General features: G+C 39.8%; 1 protein-coding gene across 1 annotated transcript; it reads right to left on the bottom strand.

Moving 5' to 3' along the window:
• Positions 1 to 8,227: 8,227 nt before the first annotated feature.
• On the bottom strand, positions 8,228 to 21,202 carry INHBA (inhibin subunit beta A). Its single transcript, XM_037387008.1, has 2 exons — positions 20,376 to 21,202; positions 8,228 to 9,260 (listed from the first exon to the last, which is right to left on the bottom strand). Exons 1-2 carry the CDS (start codon positions 20,761 to 20,763, stop codon positions 8,374 to 8,376), a joined length of 1,275 nt encoding a protein of 424 aa, XP_037242905.1. The 5' UTR covers positions 20,764 to 21,202; the 3' UTR covers positions 8,228 to 8,373.
• Between the last annotated feature and the right edge of the window lie 372 nt (positions 21,203 to 21,574).

Raw genomic sequence — 21,574 nt, 5'->3', positions numbered from 1 at the left:
TCCTAATGCAGCCATAAGAGACATTCTTGTGTGTGTCTAAGTTGTGGAGGAGCAGTCTGCTCAGAAGCTCCTCTAGGGAACTCCGTTAGTATCACTTGCCAACTTTCCTCTGAATGTTTTTCTTGTTTAAATAAAGCTGCTATGCTGTTTTTGTCTGCTGTTATATGACATTCAGGAGGCCATAACTCTGGTGATATGCATTTCTATCTTCTCAGAAACAGTAACTTTCTCATGCAATAGAGACTGTATTAAATAATTGTTATGGTACTTCCTAATGTGGTGTTGTAATGCGTACATTGAATTTGCCATGGTGTCCATGTGACATTGCAGTGTTGCTATTCAAAGATAAAATAAACTGATTCCCTCTCATAGTCGTCATCAGACAAAGATACATAGATAGTGTACACTCCTGTGGACCTTTCTCCCAACCCTTTCACTTCAGGTACTCAGAGTTACTGACTGTCGTAGAGAAAAGGGAAATCTCACTGTTCACATAACTCTGTCCTGCAGAAAGGATTTGTGATGCTTTGATGATGAGCTGATTTGTAACAAGCTGATGAATTTCTGCACTTTTTCCAGTCAGTGCAATTTGCAATTCTAGCAAAGCTGATGAGAAGCAATAGTAGATGGGAGAGATGTGATCAAATGGTGACAGTGTGCAATATAGCTCTTTTGAAACCATGAAATGCCCAGGGGTCATAGAAGCTGGGCAGCAGGTATTTGCAAGCCATGTATTTGATCACTGTGCTATATTTCTATCAGCAGCATAAGGGAGAACAGTCACTCTGAGCCTTAGGCAGTACTTGAAATCAGTCTGGTGGTTGTATTTCAGGGAGACAGACAAACTTAAGAAAGAAAGGGCTCACTGAGGGCAGCCATTAAGACTACCAAAACATAGACTTTGTTAGCCCGGTGACAAGCACGGAAAGAATCATGATATGTGCAGAAACTAGCTCAGTGACTCAATAGTCAAAGCAGCAGTCTGAAAATGTTCCTCTAAGGTAGGAAATCCACACTGAGTAGACACTATCTGTGTATCTGTTTCGCAAAATCATTTGGTGTTATCTGTCTTTATCCGTGTATTACTCGGATAAAGTGTAAAGAGCCAGTAAAGGCTCGGCCTAATTTGTTTAGGACAGTTCTTTTTGAGTTTTAGTAGATTGTTCTTCTTGTGGAAAACGCAGCTCTTAGTTCCCCACTGTTCTTTTTGGATGAGGCATTTCAACAGGCCTGTACAATAGCAACACTTCTCAATAGCATTCTTAAAATAAAAAGAAAATCAAACGGCTGGAGATAATGGAAAAAAAACTGGATTATACCATACAGTACTGCACTTATGTCAGAGAAAGGGTAACTCCCCATTTTACACCTGAAGTGTAAGCTTCATTTATACCAGGTTAATACAATAGCAGTGGGATTCAAGTAGCCCTTATGATTTTATTCTCTTAAGCAACTTCCAAATCCAGTTGCTGACAATAATAATAATAGTGATTATAACAAAGGAAAGAAAGCAATATTCAATCATGTCTTAATTATATCTGAAACAAAGGCTTTCTCTAGGATTGCATTGATTTCTTGAAAACTTATTCTCAGTAAGAGAAAAGCAATTCACCCTTCGTAGAAAGGCTTTTAGTGCCTTATTAGTAAAAGGCTTGCTTATAGCTGTGGTAGCCTATGCTTGAGCACGGTGCAAATAATCCATTTAAAGATCAACCTCAAAATTCTTGCTCCCTGATTCTCACCCCACTGGAATGTAGCAGGAGTCTATTTATCACAATAGGAATGCAATGACTGGTGAAAACCTGTCATAAATTCACTTTACTTTCAAATATGAGGGTATTCAGATAATTTCTCACTCAGACCACTAGGGATCAGATTGCTGTGATCAGGCCTCTTTGATCACTTCATTTGACTACTAATCAATCTATAAACTAGTGCATGTGAACAGACAACCTTGCAGTTTTGTCTTGGTAATACAAATTCTCCTTTTATCTGTGTAAGCATCGAATTCTGGATTATCCAGGGGAATTGTGGTGATGGTAGTTGAAGACCTTACAACCTGCAGGCAAAGAAAAGTTGCTGTTGCTTTTAGGTTTTCTGCTCAGTGTGTTGTCACAAGGAGAAGTGAGCAACCTAAAATTCCATTACACGTAGGGCCATGAATTCCAATGTTCATTTAGCACAGTCACACCAAAGAGAAGACATCACACTGTTCAGTGCAAAGAGGCACTGATATTTTTCACCTCTATTTTTTTTCTGTTATTTCCCCAGCCTCTGTGAATTTCCCAACCAGGAATGCATATTAAAAGACAATTACACAATGCTTGGTGAAACTCCCTTTATTTATTTCACTTGTGGTTTTGCTGCTGTTGTATAAGAAAGAGCAAAATAACAAAAAGAACAAAGTAAAATAAAATAGTAGCTGACCCAAACATTTTTAACACGTTGAAATCTCCCTCCAAATGCAAAGACTTTTACTTTTTCTTTCTTTCTGCTGTTTGTTTCTTTCTTTCTGCTGTTTATTTCTTTCTTTCTGCTGTTTCTTTGCATTGATTTGCACAAGCATTTTCTCTGTGAGCCAAATACATCTCTGGTATAACTTCACTGAAGTCACTGGACTTACACCAGAGGTGGTTTTGGTCCTCTGTCCTGGGTAAATACAGTAGGAATAAATTGGTCACACAGGCAGAGTGTCTGGCAGTAAGTGCACTGAGTGGTCCTGGCAAACCAATAGGAAAGATCTAAAATAAAAACCCCAAACAGGTCTTTTATTTAACATAGGGCCTAAAAATCTACCGGGAGCTGCTGAATACTGCCCACTAACTGTACAAAGTATAGGTAGCATGCCTTCCAAATATCAAAATACCAGACGGAATGCCGTGAAAATAAATAACTTCTAATATAAACAAATGAGAACATATCAAACTGTTACCTCTTTAAACATACTGTAAATAAAAAAAATACCAGTCCTTCTACACAATAAATATTAAGAAACCATTGACATAGTTGAAATGTACTCATATAAATTAACAACTTTAATTACATTAGCCGAACAGACATTGGTTAAAGCACTGCATGTAGTATGCAAAATAATAATAATAACAACAATAATAATAATAATATCAACAACAAAACACAAAATGATAAAAACAAAATAGGCTTCATAATATCTTGGCTTTCATAATTTATATATATGTATATACATATATATAGTTGTGTATATATACTGTAGATATATATAATATGTATATATACATACATATATATATCTTCAACCCATCGTCGATGTATTGTTTTTGAAAGTATTTAAATACAAAGAAACCCATTGAGAATTAACACAGATTCACTATATCTCAAAAAATAAATAGCTATATAACCCAGAAGTGCTGTTTGTTTCTGCCCATGAAAATGTTGCTTATAGTTGTTCACGAAAGGTCAAATTATGATTTTATTTACTCATACTGAAAACCTTTTTACTCCACATGTAATGCAGTGAGAGCAGATGGGGAGTAAAGCTTTTTTCAGTGTGAGGAAAGTAACTAGCATCTGATTCTTATACTGATGCACACTATTGACATGAGGTTTAACTTAAAGAACTCAATCATTTCCAGCTCATCTCTTCTACCTACACTCCAGAAACAGATTTTGCTCACTTTACTGATGCTGACTTGTAACTTTCTAGGAAAGGAGACCCTCTGAAATTAACAGCATTGCTTACAGAGTAAGGCACTATTCCACAAGAGTAACTATAGTCCATAAATTTTTCATTTTGCACATAGACTTTACAGATGCCTGAACTTCTCTTCTTCAGAGATATTGCTGCTAGCCTCTTTGTGGCCCTGTGGTGTCACAGTAAATGAACTTGATGGCTTAAATCTCAACTAAATACAGAAAAAGGAGGTATATATAACGGAGCCCTACTTTGCAGTGATTTGGTAAGAGACTGTTTCTATTAAAGTCAATGACAAAACTCCCATTTTATTCTATTCCAAGGTATTGGGCCCTAGATTGGTATTCTGCTGTGATACATGAGTGCAAAATAATTTCAAGCATCTGTAAGCATTTCCTTTTGCTAAACCCTAAGAACACAAATACATTCAGCCCTCCCAAAGACACATCTTAGCATACACTTCTGCCAGTTTCTTAGGCCTTGTATCTAGTGAGCATCTGATTTAGAGAGAGGAAAAGACAACGAATTGTGGGCAACTGTGAAGTAAGAAGATTGTGGAAGTACTAAATAAATACATCTCTGTGATTAAATATATACCGAAAATACATTTTCAATATAACCAGGAAGTAGGTTATATGGAAAGGAATGTGTTAGTAGTTGAAAGCTGCTTTTTTTTTTTTTTTTTTTGTGTATTCATACCTGAAAGAAGTAATTTTTGAGACTGCATGCCCTTAAACAACTGTTTAAATATGGTAACAATTTCTAATGCTATTTTAAGTGCATATAGTTTTAATTAAATCAAATTATCAGGGATGGGATGTTTTGCTGAAATCAGTCAGTTTTGATTAACTTCCCGATTTCTTGTTTTATTTTATCATATACTTTTTCATTTCCCCCTACTTTAAATAACTGACCACAAATCGAAACCCCATGACTGAATCTAGAGATCGGAGGGAGAAACCTTTAAAATTTGTGACTAGTATACACACAAATGAAAGCTAAAAAACAGGGCTTAAGAACAGTTGCTTCTTGATTTGAAAACCTTCTTGGGTTTGGTGTATCTAAAATGAAACATGCTCACCACATCTAAAATTGTGTTTTCTTTCCTCACTTTTAAGTTGTCTCAGGGTCAGTCCCCATTCACAACATAAAAGCTGGTATCATGCTTGCTATCAGACTTCTTTTTAAAGGCAATTTCTGCTTTGGCCAGGGAAACCGTGAGTTTGAACATACTCTGTTTGCAGCTAATGGGAGTTTTGTCATTGTCATTTAGAGGAAGGTGCTGGGATCTCAGGTCCTCCCAATGCTCTCTAACTAATCACACTTGAGAACAGTTTTTAGCAACATGAGCCATCTCACCTGCTTCCCTTGCCACTCTGTTCAGAGATCAACCATGATGCAAGCAGCCTGGTTTAAATAATTGAATTGAACAATGTTGGATATGGGGCCATTCATTCAAAATCCTTTCTCTCCCTTCACACTGCCTACAGCAAAAGGAACCTGTGATTCACCCTGGCTTACTTTTACTTGTGTAAGTAGTTTTACTACTCTTGTAAGGAGACCAGTAGACATCAAAGAGCCTGTTAACATGAGTAAGTGTTCTGGGACAATATGCATCCAATTTTAAGGACAGGTCTAAAGCCCAGTGAAGTAAAAGGTATTCCCTTCAGCAACTGTCACAGACTGTGTCCCTGCTCCTGCTGTTCCAGAGCCTGGCTCTACTTCTAGAAAAATCAACAGTAATTTTGCCAGCTGCTTCAAACGAAGCAGGGCTAGGAAGTTGGTTTGTTTAAGTTAGAAAGATAAATTATTTGTGCATCTTTTTTTTTTTTTTTTAGTTTTTCTACTAGCATTTGGTATCCCTCCCTTTCCCCAGGAATAAAACACAAAAAACTCGACAAACATCTGCAAATAATTTAAATCAGAAAGCCTTGATATTTTACAGAATACTTTAGTGACAAATTTAGTGTTTACCCAATAGTTATAATTTTTTAATAGTTTTTTTTTTGCAAATTGCAAACAAGTCTGTAAAAAATGCATTGTATAAAAAGTACATAAATGTATAACCCATTAGCTGTACTATGCAATCTAAATAATGTGGAATAAATTAGATAGAAAACTTAGCTATAAGCATGTATGTTGATATCTATTCAACAGAGGAAAGGGCTTTTTTTCCTTTTCTTTCTTTTTTTCTTTTTTTTTCTTTTTTTTTTTTTAATCTATTGATACGTACAAATACGGACATGTGCCCATGTGCACATACATACATATGCACACACAGAGAACAGCCACGCACACATGCACACACAAACAGTTTTGGCTGACAAAAATTTAAGGCCCTGATTACACTGTTTAAACATGGTTCTTGCCAAGAAGGTGCTAACACGCTATCCCTAGCGAATGTGACAGGGTTAAATTGTGCTATCTTTCTTTTTTTATTTATTTTTTTACATATATTTATATATATATAGACGGTGCTCTCAACAAGGTGGGGAGCCGCGTTAGCGTTTCTTTCTGTGAGAGGTGTTTTGAAGCTTGTCCCATCAGAAGGCAGCTAACAGGGGCCTGGTCCTGCAAACCTTTGAGAGTCTGAAGCTTCAGGCTCAGGGTTATCAAACTCAGTGTAAACAGGGCCTAAAGGTTTCTCCCATTGCCTCTTATCATCTCCCTCTACTCAAAGACAAATGTTCTAACTGAAACATTCTTTGAAATATGACAGCAATAGAATTTTTTTTTAAAACTATCTACCTATGCCCTACGGGTTGGACCCTTCAGGTTAGGTGTTGACACTGAAAATTAGGTCTTACAGGTAAAGCGCAAACCCATCAAGAGGTGCCATGCTAGAGGGTGGTGGTTGAGACAGCCAGTCTTTCGCTGAAGACTTGCATTTCAAACAGAAATCCTATCACAACTGCCATTTTCTGGATATTTGCAGGGGTGATGGTGGGCAGGGCCCAAAGCTGCTTGCAATTTTACGTCAAGACTTTCTAAGTGTACACCAGCACTTTAGGTTTCTCTCACAGAAAAACTATTTTGAACATGTAACCTCCCACTTGGTAGTAACAAACAAACAATCTTTTAACATATTGTGCTTTGCACACAAACATTCATTGATTTAAGAACATTAAAGTGAAGCCAGAAGTGCTTATACTTTGTGTATACATACATATATACATACAGAAATATATACATATATATATGTATATCCTTTGCATGATGTTTCCCAACAATGCACAGTTCCTGTGCACCAGGGACAAGTCTTAGTGTTGTACATGCAAAAAAGTACAATTATGCTTAGGTGGACCTCAGATCCTAGACCTTGGATCCAAATCCCAGGGCTTTTCTGGGCTTACTTCAAATGGCAATTTTCTGACGAGGGCATTATTTGAATTTAACTGGTTAACAGCCTGAATGTAATCAACTCACTGACCCTTAATTCAAACCCTAACTTATTACATTTGAATGGTACCAACCACAAACGGACTGTTTAGAAGCTCGCACAAATGTCTTTGGTGTATGTGTCTATTCATTTTAAGGTACAAAATAATAATAATTATTATAATAATAAAAATAGCTATTTTGTGTGCTGTAGCAGTTCTTGTATAGCTCACAATAAGTGCAGCTCTCAACCCCTCCCACACCCAACCACCCTCCCTTGCAAATATTTGTTAAATAAGGATTAGACAGGTCAGACACCATTGTAGTGCAAATAGTAAACGATTAAAAATTTTTTTTTACAAAATATAGAAATGTTTGGCTCCAGTAACTGGACAAACATGTTCCTTTCAAGTATCTCTCACTGAAGAATTTTTTTAAAACAAGTTATTTCCATTTTAAAAAAAGTCTTTCTGGTTTGTTTTTTTTTTTTTTTTTCTTTCTCTCGCAGGTAAACAGGTTCAAACCAACTAGTTTGCATAGTTCTAACATTGTAAGCACCTTTACAAAATGTAACTTTTATTCTTTCATTCATTCTTTTTTTTATTCTTTTTTCTTCATTTTCCTTTTTTCTTTTTCTTTTTCTTTTTTTTTTTTTTTTGTAAATGTAGTGCAGAAGATGAAGGTGTATACACCTGCACAATATTGTCCCTTTACCAATGTTAAGTATATGTATGTGTATAGTGTCTATATGTATAGAGATATGTATATAAATACATAGCCATATATATATACACACAAACACTACACACCTACTCAGTCCCTCAGAAATTTGGGGGGAAGTGCCAATGAATGTAATGTTCATACACATGGCTTTTCAAGGAATTTCAATGATATTTTGGACGTAGTCCAAATTGCTGCAGGTTAGATGAGCTGCTACCATGGTTTGAACTGATAGGTAACTAAGGGATGGAACGTAACTCCCCTAGTAATAACTAATGTTTAGTATACTATGTAATAACATAAGGAGCATACTGAAAGGAAGGGGAAATCCCCAACCCATACCGCCATTCAGACGTATCTCATTCAAGCCCAGGTTCATGAAACTTTCTTCCTTTTTATAGCCGAAGTCTTTTCTGATCCTCCATAAGTCGTCTTTTTCTTTTTCCCTTCTTCTTCCCCTCTCTTTTTTCTCTATCTTCTATTTTAGCTTTTATTTCTGATGTTTGTTTCATCAAAAAAGGTTATACCGTGTCTGGTCTTTCCTCTTGGGCTTTTGATAAATTTTCTTCTCAACTTAATGAGAAGGGTCTTGCGCACACATGCGTCTATGAACAGCCACACTCCTCCACAATCATATTCTGTATGTCTTTCTTAATGATGTTCTGGCCATCGTCATAGTAGAGCATGGACATGGGCCGCAGCTTGGTGGGCACGCAGCATGACTTGAGGTTGGCAAAGGGGCTATGGCCCCGCATGCGGTAATGGTTGATGACAGTGGAGTGGAAAGATAACGATGAACCAGATGTGCCTGCTATATGGCTGGGGCACTCTCCTTCGCAGTAGTTGGCATGATAACCTGTAGGTGCAATGATCCAGTCACTCCATCCTATGTCCTTGAAGCTGACAAAGAACTGTTTCTTGCAGCAAATGTTGACTTTGCCATCACACTCCAGGCCTCGTCTCCGCCGCCTGTGCTGACGGTCCTCTGAGTGTCGGGCAAGCATCATCAGGAAGGGCCGATGTGATTGCTCTTTCTCCTCTTCTCCTGTGAATTCTCCAGCATCCTTTTCCTTCCCTTCCCCATCATCTTCCTTTTTCTTCTTCTTTCCCAGTAGCACCAGGCTGGCACCCGTCTCTTGGCACAGGTCACAGGCAATCCGCACATCCAAAGAGCTCTTCCCTTGGTCCAGAAGTCTCTGGACACTGCTGGAGACAGGAAAGATGTGCCAAGTGCTCTTACGGGTGTCCACTGCCTTTTCTGAAATCAAAGTCTCACTCTTTTCACCTTTCAGGCCCCCATCCTCCATATCTTCTGCTCCTTCAGAGTTGCCTTTTGGCTGCCGCTGCTGTTGAAACAGGCGGATGGTGACTTTTGTCCTGCTCCGGTTGGCCTTGGAGACCTTCAGGAAAAGCCACACTTCAGCATGTTCCACCACCGATAATTCACTGCCTTCCTTGGAAATCTCAAAGTGCAACATTTTCTTGGCTGTGCCTGATTTGGTAAATGGAAATAGACAGGAAGAACTTGTTAGTATGTCTGCTTGCATTCTGTTAAAGAGAATTCTGTTACTGTCTCCACAGGCATGAAGTTCCCTAGGTTTCCTACTTGACTTTTTGATTTTTTGTGATTCTTGTCTTCTAACCTTCATTCACCTGATCCCCTCCTCAGCTTGTCTGTTGTGAAAATTATCTCCTTAGAAAGGTATTTATTTGCCTGTTATTTTCCAGTATCACATTTTAACATTTTGTTCTATAGTAATGATACAGTCATTTATGTAAAGCATCTCATGGCAAATAAGCATCAGTAGCTGTTAAGAGTTCATTTGCCCAAGCTATCTTTGTGATCATTGCTAGCTGAAAGGCAAAAAGGCTTTTTCGACAGCAGTCTGTGACTGTACGTACCATATACATAGAAATCTGTGCCTAATAGCTAAAGTTAGGGACCGAGTTCCAGCCCTGCCAATTCTTTGGTAGTACTTTGGACATTATGTGGGGATAAGGTCTGCCCTTTCTCCCTCTGTAAAATGCCATTCTTCACATGCATCTTAAAGAGAGTTGTAGATTTCAATTGTTTCAAAAACAAAGAAATACTAAAACATGAGCATTGGCTTTGGAGGTTTGCAGAGTTACTTTGTAAAGAATTTCAGAATTGCAGCAGGCAAACTCTTCATCCTGTGAGATGTTAGCTGTAGATCCTGTTCTTAATTTAACACGCTGTACTCACTGTGATTATAGTAATGGTGAGTACACTGAGAAATGAGCTAAAGAACTGTATAATTATGGGGATGGTTCTCTGGCATAATTGTATCAACTTGCTGAGATGTCATGATGATGATTATGATGGTGAGGAGGTGTTTCTCTGATACAGAGCTCATATCCCTGGCAGAAGTTGGAATGAATAATGAGGGCTCGTTAATGATTTGATCACTAGAGCATGAAAAAGTTAAGAGAGAATGAATTAGCTGGGGGGTGGGGGTGGGGTGAGGTAGGTGGGTGGGTGGCATTATTTTTTTGAGAGGTACTTTTCTATTTTCTTGACAAAAGGAAAAGCTGTGTTGGCATCTTTTGTTCTTTCTCAGTGTGGAGGCCAGGATGGACTGGGGTCACAGATTTGAAATGCACAGATATCTGGCCTTAGTGAGAAAGAAATGGTATTCACAATTACCAATTTGTCATTGATATTATTCTTGAGCTGCCCACAATTGTTGACCCAATTCTCTATGCAGTGGTTCTACTCGTCACAGAACTAGAACTTTGCACTCTAGAAAGGGCAAGTGGTGACCAAAAGTGAAGTGGTTGGACACGTACAGGAAAAATTGCTCTCAGAGCAGCAAGGCTCTCCTCCTTGCTTCCCATGATCACTGAACTCGCTAGTAGGGGCTCCCTGTCCATCTCCTTGCTCCCCCGTTCTCAGGTGAGGCAGAAGTGGGGCAAAATCACAAGAGACATCTATCCCATATTCACTTCCAAATTCAAGAGTTCCTGGTTTCTAAAGTCTGTAGGCAGGCTGTGCTGCCCTTTGAGCTACCTGTTGCTTTCCCTCTCTGTGAAGTCCTGGCACTGACACACTCAGCTTTCCCTGGTGGCATTCCCAGGTCAAAGAGACAGACGTTTCTGAATTGCAGTGGCCAAAGGGCACAGCATTTTGGTTTTGTTTTCCCTGTAAGTGAGAGTGTGAAACTGTAGACTTTTAACTGTAGCTGAGATAGGGAAACACATGGTTTGTGTTAACTGCTTCTACAGGCTTTGCTGATGCCAGTCTCCAAAGTGAGTTACATTGATTTCTCAGGGAGCTACACGAACCAGTGGGACAGTGCCTTATAGAAAAGTCAGAGCAAGCCAACCAGTACTGCAAGGCATGGTAGAGTTACTCGGGTTTTATTATTTTTAAAATAACATTCATTCAATACTGATGGAAAGTTCATTAGTCAGCTCTTACCAGCTAACACCAATTTTTTTCCATTCTGGAAATGAAACTACAGCAAACTTCCCAGCTCTGTTGGAGCAAAGGGCAGGAAATAGGCATTAATCCCACTCCTGCCCAGGTTTCAGACCATGAGGATGTAGATGTGCAACGACATTCCTCATTCCCAGGAAGTGTGGTCAAAGAGTCTGGTTGCTTTGTATGTAGGGATGCTATAAAGAGTGTGTTTTATGAGAATGAAGACTTCTAAGGCCTGCAAGGACCAGCCAGCCAGCCTGTGGCTTCATTTCCCCTGACTCTTCTAAAGCAAGCTTCTAACGTTATCTTATCCCCTTCCTTGGCACAGTCACAATAAACCCTTTCTGAGGGAGACCTGAGCTTCAGGGGAACCTGAAGGCAGGTGACTTGCCAGAAGTGGGTTGGGTTGTTGCCTCCAAGACTCTCCATTCAAACCCTTTCTGCTTGCTGTCCCTAGTGAAGGAAGCCTTGAGGGGAAAATGGTGGTCTAGACCAAGCTGCAGAAAGTGTTCTGGCACCAGCAGCCTCTTCCCAGCTGGTTTCTTTCCCCAGAGCTCACAGACTGGTGCAGGGAATAGGCAGATACTACTGGGAAGTGCAAAACTTATTCTGTGTTCCTGAGGTACCAAGCTGGGCACAGACAGCAGTTCTGGCACTAGGGGGGTTCCCATGCATAAGCCGATCAGCTGTGCTGGACATAAACATGGAAAACTGGGCCAGTCATATGCTCTGAAGACAGGAGCCGGGGGTGTTCAGACCTGGCTCAACAAGAGAAGAAGCTGTATGGCCCGTCCGATCAGAAAAGTCAGGCAGTCGTGTGTTACAGAATGACCTAATACTGTTAAGTGCTAATGCATGATATTTCACATTCTGTTATTTCCATGCTAGTGGGAGGTGAAAATAGTTATGAAGCGACTTATCTCCAACAGTAAATATTCATATTACCTTATGCACTGGTCAGAAGCGTAGCAATACAACCAGTCTTTTTGGCAGATATAACATGAAAGAAACAGGACCCTCAATAATTCTCTTAATTAGTTTTTCATATACTTCTCTGTGTGTGAAAGTTGAATTCTTCCTCATTACGAAAAATACTAGAATAGTACGGTGAAAGTACCCAAGTACTTGCTTTTTCTTCACTTGAGGGAAGAAGTGAGCTTGAACAAGGTAGTATAAGACGTGTCCTTATACAAGGATAACAGCCTCCCTGTAGGTTGTTAGCTACAATAACAGCCTCTCTGGATGTGGTTAGTTACGTTTTCACATACGAATGCTTGATTCAGATTTTAAAGAAAAAAGATGCAGGAAGCTTATATGAGCCTAATATTTCTGGAAGAAACAAAATCCTGAGTCCTCAAACCTGCATAGCTAATAAAAGGTTTTATAGCAATAAAAAAAAACCTTTCCCTTTCACAGATCTTTTTAGAAGGAGACTGGGAATGGTGAAAAGTTAGGGATAAAAAGCATGCTTTCACATTAGGAAAAAACGAAGCTTTTCTGAATTCTCTCCACATTCACAACTAGTTTGTTGCGATCACACAGCACAAATTGTATGAATCCTGCAGTCTTTACGAGGTCACTATGCTCAGAGAAGCTCATTTTGAAATCAGAGTCTGGCCTGTGATAAAACTGAATTGAGATCTCTGGATCCGGCTTGTAATGATTACACATGCATTTTATAACAGGACCTTTATTTCCAATAGGTTCGGTGCTACAATAAAATAAATACTTTAAATGCTCTGAGACAAAAAAAAATGCTGTATTTCATTTTCTACAAATATTGCTTAGGGATTTAACAGTCTTTCCTTTTTGGTCTGAGTTAATGACCAGGTTCAAAGCTTTGGCAATATATACTGTTAATCTAACTGAAAGTGAAAAGGAGACCTTCCTGAAAGTTGGGGATGGTATCACTTCCATAATTACACTTTGTTTATCCTCTTGTCCTGCCTTTTCATCTACACAGCTGATTTGCAAGGGTCTTTTTCCATTTCTAATCATCCTGCTCCTCCTGCCTGATTCCTGTGGAAAGACCCACAGCCCAACAGTGGTAATGCCTTCATCACTTCCATGCTCATATAAACGGCGATGTCAACAGCCTGGATAGTTATCATAGCGGAAAGCAGCTGAAAAAGGAGATGAGGGATTACTTTGGGCCCCCTTTGATTGCTTTTCCTCATCTCCCCTTCCCAAAGCCTTGGAGAGGCCACCTCTCTGCTTTACTGCTGAGCAAAGTCCCTTCCAGGAAGAGGGCTGTTACGCCTAGGGAGCAGTCTAGCAGCACAAGTGACACCGACAAATGCTGTGAGAAATGGTTAAAAATACAAGCCCTAAGAAGTAGTGCATATATGGTAAAAGCTTTAATGGAAGGAGTTACTGAATGGAAAGAAAGTGTAGCATCAGTATATATAGCATGAGAGTTTGCTCGTATCTGTTTTTCTCTTCAGTGGTGCTCGCGCACCTTTTTAGGCCAGAGCCCTGAACATGGGAGCAGAGGTGTGCCTGCACAGGTACCCTCCTCCCCACCTCTGGAAGGGCTGTTCAGGGCTCACACATGGGACTCTGCCCTCGGGACCCACTCCCAAGCGGCACTGGGCGATGGGCATGGTCGAGTCACAGGAGAATGTGAGGGACTGGCAGAGCCCCGTGGGCCCAGGCGCGGGGAGGCTGGTGGGGCAGCCCTGTGTGGGGCAGCTCGCACTGGGCTCACAGCAGGAGCCTGCGGCTCCAGCGCTCTGCCTCTGAGGCTAAGGGTCCTTCCGTCGGTGTCGCTGGCTTTATGCAATTGAAACTGATTTATTTGCAATTTGCAGTGGGATTCAAGACCGAGCCCTGTTACTTCAAGCTATATACATACACTAGGTAGGGTCTAAACTATATGATTTACGAGGATCTTTTTTTGAGTAAAATGCTACTATACTTAACATTACTTTTTTTTTTTTTACTATATGCTGTTAAATGATTATTTTTTTTTGTAATGAAAGTGATTATCCTTCCTGACATTACAATATGATTTATTCTTAATTCCTCTTAATACACAGTATTTAAATTTTCCTTTGAAAAATGCTCACTGTGTAAGAAGGTGCTGTTACTTTAAATTTCCATGCTCCGCTGGTGCTTAATTTTGAACTGTTTTTGCATTATACTGTAAGTGAACTGTTTTTCCATACAAAGCAACCTTTTTTTTCCCTTTTTTAGTTGCTAACTTTACTACTGCCTATGTTTAGATTTGGGGGAATTTGTACCGCGTGCCAATCTGTAATTACATTCAAAAGCATCCTTTTCTTCACTTCTCATTTCCGTTCCCCAGGAGACAGAAAAAAATAGGTTACTAGAAAGGTTCCTCTAAAGAGAGTGAAGAGAAGAGCATGGTTATTGAGAGATAATTGCTCAAAATGTTTACTAATGAGTGACCACTAGAGTTAGATGAATTGTTCACAGTGTAGAATTTATTCAGTGAATTTAGCACTGTTATCGTCTGGCAATTATCCCCTAGGCAGACTGATTATTACAAATGTGTTATTACCACGATTAGACAGTGGCTGTTTCTGTGAATGCGTTTCAGCCTATGGATTACTGGCAAACGATTTATTCTAACTATTCATCACCCCTCATGTGTGACTGGTCATCCAGGTTACATACTTTTGTTCCTGCTCCCTGACTGCCTGACATTTGCCTCTTACAAAGGGATAAGCAACTATGACACAAATAACAAACACCTTATCTTTATGTTCACATACCCTTTGCTGCCAGCAAAAGGAGATTTTTTTTTTGTAAGAAAAAATAAACCAAAAAAGAAAAACAGGAAAAAGAACTATTCCCCAAGTGTTCATGAGGGGGAAAAGCAGCATCAACCTTATTTAAATACCTTCTCTTGAAAAGTTAACCCAAAGGAGCATTGACAAGGTCATTCAGAATGTGAAATAATTCAGTTCTAGTGAACGTTGACTCTCTTCTGCTATTTTGTTAGGAGGGAAGTACTTTACATCCACAGCCTAGTTTGTTCCAAATTGAAAGCCCTTCCCCCACATGGCTTTAAATATTTAGAGACAAAAAAGGTGTTTGTTTGGTTGAAGTTTTTTGTTACTTGATTTTTGCATTTACCTCTAAAATAGCTCAAGCAAAGTTTAGGGTCACTTGCACCAATAATATATTTCAAGGTAAAAACATTACCATACTCTCTCTAATAAAAGGGAGAATTTTGTGGTTTTTTACATACTTTTAATAATTTGTTTTAAATCATAACATTAAGTGGATCAGAAGCTGCCAGTCTGTTTTCATGAAAATAATTATTTTCTGTGCGCTAAGGTTGAAATCCCAAGCCCATTGAAATGAATAACAGAAATTTCAGTTGCTTCCAGTAGAGTAATGGTCAATCTTAAATCAATCTTGCAAAGCTCCATTGCATTAAATGACATTGCCTTTTCATACCCATATAGACATATCTAGCTATAAGAACTCCTCACCATGCATCATTTACACATATGCAATATAGAGACATCATGCACACAGCAGAGCACATGGATGCATGTACTTATCTGCAGGAATCTATTCATATTGCAGTGATGTAGGTATAGCTACATGGGTGTATAAGCATGTCTGCCTTGGCATACCTGTACATATGGACATATGTGCACTATATACAGGAAAATGCATATTCAGCTATTCGCAACTACATTTGCATGCAAAACTGTGTGCATGACTGCACACAAAGATTGGCACACATAGTACTTTCTGTCTCTCTCTCAGGTATCTTTTTCTAAACTGGTTCCCATGTTCTCAGATTTGTCTGTGCTTTCTTAAGTTGTTCTCAAACTAACCAACCTCCCTGAACTCTCACATTTTGTTACAATGAAACAGATAAATACAGAATGGCTTTCTTCTTCTGGAAGTAACTTCCTTTCATTTGGTAAACTTGAAATCTTTGATACAGTATGCCAAAGCACAACAACAAACAAACAAAAAAACCCCAAAAAACAACCAAACAAAAAAACCCCCAAAACCTCCAAAAAATCAGGGGAAATAGGCTTGTTTTCTAAAACCCAAGGAGATTGCATTAAAAAAATGTGAGAAAATCAGCTCAGATGATGATTCACGGTCACATTTCTCAGTATCTTGTAAAAAATAATAATGATAATTTCTGATCTCTCTAGATTCCCAGAACTTCTAGTGTCTAGTCCATCTTTTTCCCTTTGCCTGTTTCCTTCCTGCACTATTTTACTTGCAGTCTTCCACTCCAGTGAATCTCTGCCTTTTAAATAAGCTAAAAGTAAGAAATGAGCTCCACTCAGAGAAGCTACAGATAAGCATAAAGATCTCTGGGATTCAGGATCTAATTAGGTAGCATAAGAGCTTGCAGGAAGGTTGCCTTGCGTGGAGCAAAAAGTCTTTGGAGTGTGCCCTCTCGTGGCCATTCTTTATTCAGCACGGATACCTGTGCCATTAAATACATTCGCTTTCAAAAGAAAATTGACTAAATGATTTAAAGAGACACAAGCAACCCATCCATTTTTTCCTCCTGAACTACCAGCCTGGCTATATAGGAGTAGGTGTCATCCTAAGAAAAGGCATGAGTGTGTACACGCATGTATCTGCACATGAAAGTAGGTCTCACATGATCAAGTCGGTTCACCCTGAAGTCAGTATGAAGTGATACAAGAAGGTAGAAGCAGTCGAAACAGCTGTCAGACTTCTCATTTTCTCCTTATAGTTTTCATAAAGATAAGCCTTTGGATTTCAGTATTTCCACCCAGTAATTCCTATCACCTTCTCGGGGGCTGATGTTATCAACCCATTTCATTGGTAGTTTAGTTGCCAGGATCAAATTAACTTGGCAAAATCCCAGCTCTGCCTAATAAGCTATCTACTTAAAATAATGAAAGAGTTAGTAGCCAAGCATATTTTATGGGCATTAGGTATTTCAGTTATAGAACTTGTTGGGTTTGCTTGTCACAAAATTATATGACCCCTCTCCTCAAAAGACTATTTTTAAGACCTTGAAGCAACCCACAACTCTGGCACAGCTACCCTCATAGAAGAACTAATCGAGGTTAGTAATCTTATTTTGATATGCAAGTAGAAAATCATTTTCATGTTTTACTTGTAAGAGTGCCAAAGGACAGTAGGGTGCATTTGTAAACTTTTGCCCAATACTCACGGTCATTAGTTCTGCAAAGATCTGCCTGGATTTGTTAGCTGTGAAAAGTACCTGCCAAGTATTTTGCTGATTTCCTGGACATAACTACACCTGTGCTTCAGACAAGTTCACTGCATTTAGTTTCCCCTCTAATTGTCCAAAGCCTGTGCTCATTTGATTTTTGGTCTATTTTAGAAAATAGCAGTCTCAAGCCAGAGCCATGTGCACAGGGCACTGTTTGTTCATTCACACCATTTCATTGTATGTCTGACGATACAGCTGATGAAAGATGGAAATACTACTTTTTTATGAAGGCAAGTAGTAAATGTGGCTTCTGGAAGGTCAGGGGAATGGCTGGTTTGTGTCAAGTCATGCCCAAAGGAACAAAAAGCCTAAAGTCTTATTTCTCTTTCCATAGACCTTTATTTGATACAACGTGAGATGTTTCCATTCATTTTCATTGATTTCCCATTGCCCTCTTTCGCGACACAGCGAGTTTCATGTTAAAAGCAGGAAGAACATTAACCTGACTGTGAGAGGAGCATGTTTACTCTCCTGCTCGCTGCTCTGAACTTATCCGTACTCTTCCCAGTTCTCACAGAGTGAAAAGTGGGGACTGACCACGTGGTTAGATTCTATTCCTATGTTTATAACACACACTTCTTATATGGCATGTCACTGGCCTTCTTTCTGCCTCACTTTCCTCAGTAAGGAAAAATAAGAATGCCTTAATATCTGCCATGCAATACTGCTGTTGCATGAGTGGAAGAGATCCCAGGTAGAGTTTCCTTAAGCTGTTGCAGCATTGGCATCTGGTAGATCTTCTGACGTTAGCAAGACACCAGATATGAATGGCTATAGATGAGAAATGTGTTTTAGCAGTCTGACGTTACTCCGCAGAGTGGAGTTATCATTTCCATTATAAGCCCAAACCCTAGAGCTCAGTATCTAGGTTGCTAAGTACTCCTTCCTCTCCCAAAATCAAACTCTAGTGGGTATAGGAAAAGGCTGGAGCAGCCCTCCTCCCTTGGCTTGCAGGACGGGCTTAGTGTGAAGGTGGAGAAGAGCAGCAGGGAAGAAAAGGCATGGGAACACAGCAGATGCCCCCCATCCTTCAGCTGTGCAACGCCATAGCATATGTCTTCTTAAACTAATTTGGCTAGCAGTGGTAGGTCAATGCAATGCAAATCAAACAAAGTGACGTGTTAATGCTGGGTAGTTTGTGGAGGGGGATCGGTGACTGGACTATTGGCCAGCGTGTGGGTAATGGCACGAATTTTGCTGCTCACGTGACCCTGAGAGCCAATAGCTTCAGGAGTCGCTGTTGGAGGGTGTCGTACTGAGTAGGCATATATCAAATTCCAAATTCCTTTGTGTCAGAGCTCAGGAGAGACAATAATGTGTTTACAAATGATTGGGACTCACACAGTGAAGAGAAAACACTGCTCATGCCATATGTGTTTCACTGTGCTTAGAGCGAGCTGCTGAAAACCAGGTGGGGAATCCGACGCATAGACAGCTTAGAGATTTCCTTGCTTTTAAAAACTCATTTCTAAACTAATTTTGAGCTGCCCCTGCTTCTAATGACCACTGGCATTGACACCTTCTGCATGCTTTCTGAAGTGGAGGGGATGGAAAAACCGAAAAGCCTGAACTTTGATACTGAAAGAACTGATAATGTGTATATTAACAAGGACTCCAAAATCAAGGGCTCCTTGTACAGTTGGAAATCAGACAGCCAGCAGGAATGTCTGCTCTTAAAAGCATGCACACTTCTTGTGCATGGCTTCCCTGCAAACAGAACATCTGAGTCAACAGGTTTTCAGGACTGGAAACTCTGAGTGTTGTCTTAATTGTTTATACTGCTGCAGCAAACTTTTAAACAAAAATGCTTGGAGTTCCTTTGCATACTTTGCCTACCATATGCTGTACCAAACAAAACAATGACATTCTTTTAAAACCATCTTGGCAACAAGAAAAATACTTTGGCTAGACAGCATCATAAAAAGTTGCTGTTAGTTAGATGATAGAGTTATTGCAAGATACTGCTATTGATGCATGTATAAACATACTCTCATATACTAACCGATATATATGCACATACATACACATTGAATTAAAATGGGTTCTGGTCCTATTCATGTAGAAACAGGACAGTAAAATAAAACTTTAGAGCTGTTTCCTGTAGGCAGCTGATGTGATTATTAAGCTATTACTTAGTAAATATCTATATTCTGAGCTCTTACTGTATAAGAGTTAGAGAAGACAGAACTGTGAAAGAGTTCAAAACACACCCTACCAAGGTTACATTTTTTGGCAGGAGTGTTTTAGGAACAGAATCTTTTTTCCAGTATGCAGAAGTCTGCATTACAAATTGGATCAGCTACAGCAACTTGTCCGGTTCTATTGAAGTCATCTGACAGTCCCTGCAACTCTTTATTGCCAAAGATGCTGTGTTAAATTAAAAAAAAAAAAAAACAACAAACAAACAAACAAAAAAAACAACCCCCCAAAAAAAACCCAAAGCCAAACACATAAAACCCTCTCACTTCTAGAAGTTAAAGCTGCTTCATCTGATTTTCTAGCTTCCACTATAATTTTTTACATGAAAGGGTTGTTTCTCTAGTTTGCAGCTCACTTTCTGTCTTGATAAACTCCCCAAAAGGCTTCAGCCCTTTTTCTTTCACCATCAGCTCTGCAGTCCAGTACTTTACTGTAAGTACTCTGGCTTCACAGGCACAGTTTGGAGGACCCCGCTGCAGCCTGACTTTCTGCTCAAGATTGGTTAGAGAGCTTCCTCCCTGTGTGGCTGACTGTGCTTAGCAAGTGTAATCTGTAGCCAAGACTAAGTCAGAAAAATCAAATTCCTTCAGAGTCCTACCCCCCACCCCCCCATCCCATTCCTCCTTCTCCCTTCCCCCAGGTCTCATCCTACAACCTTGCAGAAAACATTATTGCTGAGGAGAAGAAAAGAAGTTAATTGCAGTTCTGGCACAAAGGATATTTTACAGGTTTGTTTTTCAAGCACTCACCTGATTCTGCAAAAGTGATGATTTCTGAGGTTTGCTCCACAACTTCATTCATTTCGGCTCTTCTTCCAACATCATCCTCTATTTCCACATAACCATCCTCTCCCACCTTTCCCACGTGGAGTTTTTTGATGGCATTTAAAAGTGCTGCCTTGGGCACCGGCTGGGTGATATTAGGTCTGTCCCTCAAGTGCAACATGTTCAGTATGTGCTTCTTTACTGCTTCCACCATCTCAGGCTGTGAGCTGGGCACATCCTTTGAGAGCGTGGCGAGGGCACATGATGGACAGTCAGTGACTGAACTGTGCCCCTCGGATCCTGGGGTTGGGGAACTCCTCACTATAATCCAGCAAAGCACCAACAAAAATCCTCTCTTCCAAAGCAAAAGCATCCTGGCAGCAAAAGTTGTTGTGATTCCCTTTTTAAAAGGCCCTGCTTTTCCTCCCCCTTCACGCACAGTTTTTTTTGGGGCTGGTTTGTTTTGTTTGTTTGTTTGTTTGTTTTTCCTTCTCTTCAGCAAATTCTCTGGAACAAGAACCAAAAGTTTTCTGTGAAGTTTTGTTTGCAGGTTCCCTCTCTGAATGCAATAAGTGCTGTAGATGTTTGTGGCTGTCAGGGAGAAGAGTTCTGACTCTGTCTCAGACTAGGAGAGAGACACAGAGAGAGGGGGAGAGAGAGAGAGGACGGATTGGCCTAAAGTGAGTGAGTGAATGAGAGAGGGAGGGAGTTTTGTCTGTGAGTAAAGGCTATGATTAGGAAGGGGGAGGAACAGGCAGGCTGGCTTCCTTATGCTCATTGCTCCCCTAACACACCTCTCTTCAAATATCACTACTCGTGGTTTCTGCCCTCCCCCCTTTCTAAAATCTCTTTTCATGCCTGTAAATTTACTCTTCTTTTTTTTTTTTTCCCCTCCATTTGACCCTCCTAGCTCCCCCACCACCCCCACCCCTCCTTTTTTTCCCCCTTTCTTTCTTCCTCTTTTTTTTTTTTTTTTGTTTTGTTTGTTTGTTTTATTCCTTCAGCGGTATCACTGGCTTAACTAAACAGAGGAAATATGAATGAATGAAAAGAGAGAAACCTTATATTAACAAGCACCTTGCTCTTGGTCCTGCCTGCTATTGTTAGGATAGCAGGAGATGCTAAATAGCTTGTGAATGAGATGGGGATGAGGGCAGGGGCTCTGAATATTTTGGGCAGAACAT

The sequence above is a fragment of the Falco rusticolus genome, chromosome 4 (genome assembly GCF_015220075.1).
Source record: "Falco rusticolus isolate bFalRus1 chromosome 4, bFalRus1.pri, whole genome shotgun sequence".
NCBI classification, from domain to species: Eukaryota; Metazoa; Chordata; class Aves; order Falconiformes; family Falconidae; genus Falco; species Falco rusticolus.
The sequence above is the reverse complement of the archived record's forward strand: the minus strand, read 5'-3'. Positions and strand labels throughout refer to the sequence as shown.

What these genes read in the sequence shown, in the direction of transcription:
- INHBA (XM_037387008.1), bottom strand. Translation starts at nt 20,763, where the DNA reads ATGCTTTTGCTTTGGAAGAGAGGATTTTTGTTGGTGCTTTGCTGGATT. An exon ending in CATCACTTTTGCAGAATCAG is followed by an intron (nt 9,261 to 20,375) that starts GTGAGTGCTTGA and finishes TTACCAAATCAG; the next exon opens with GCACAGCCAAGAAAATGTTG.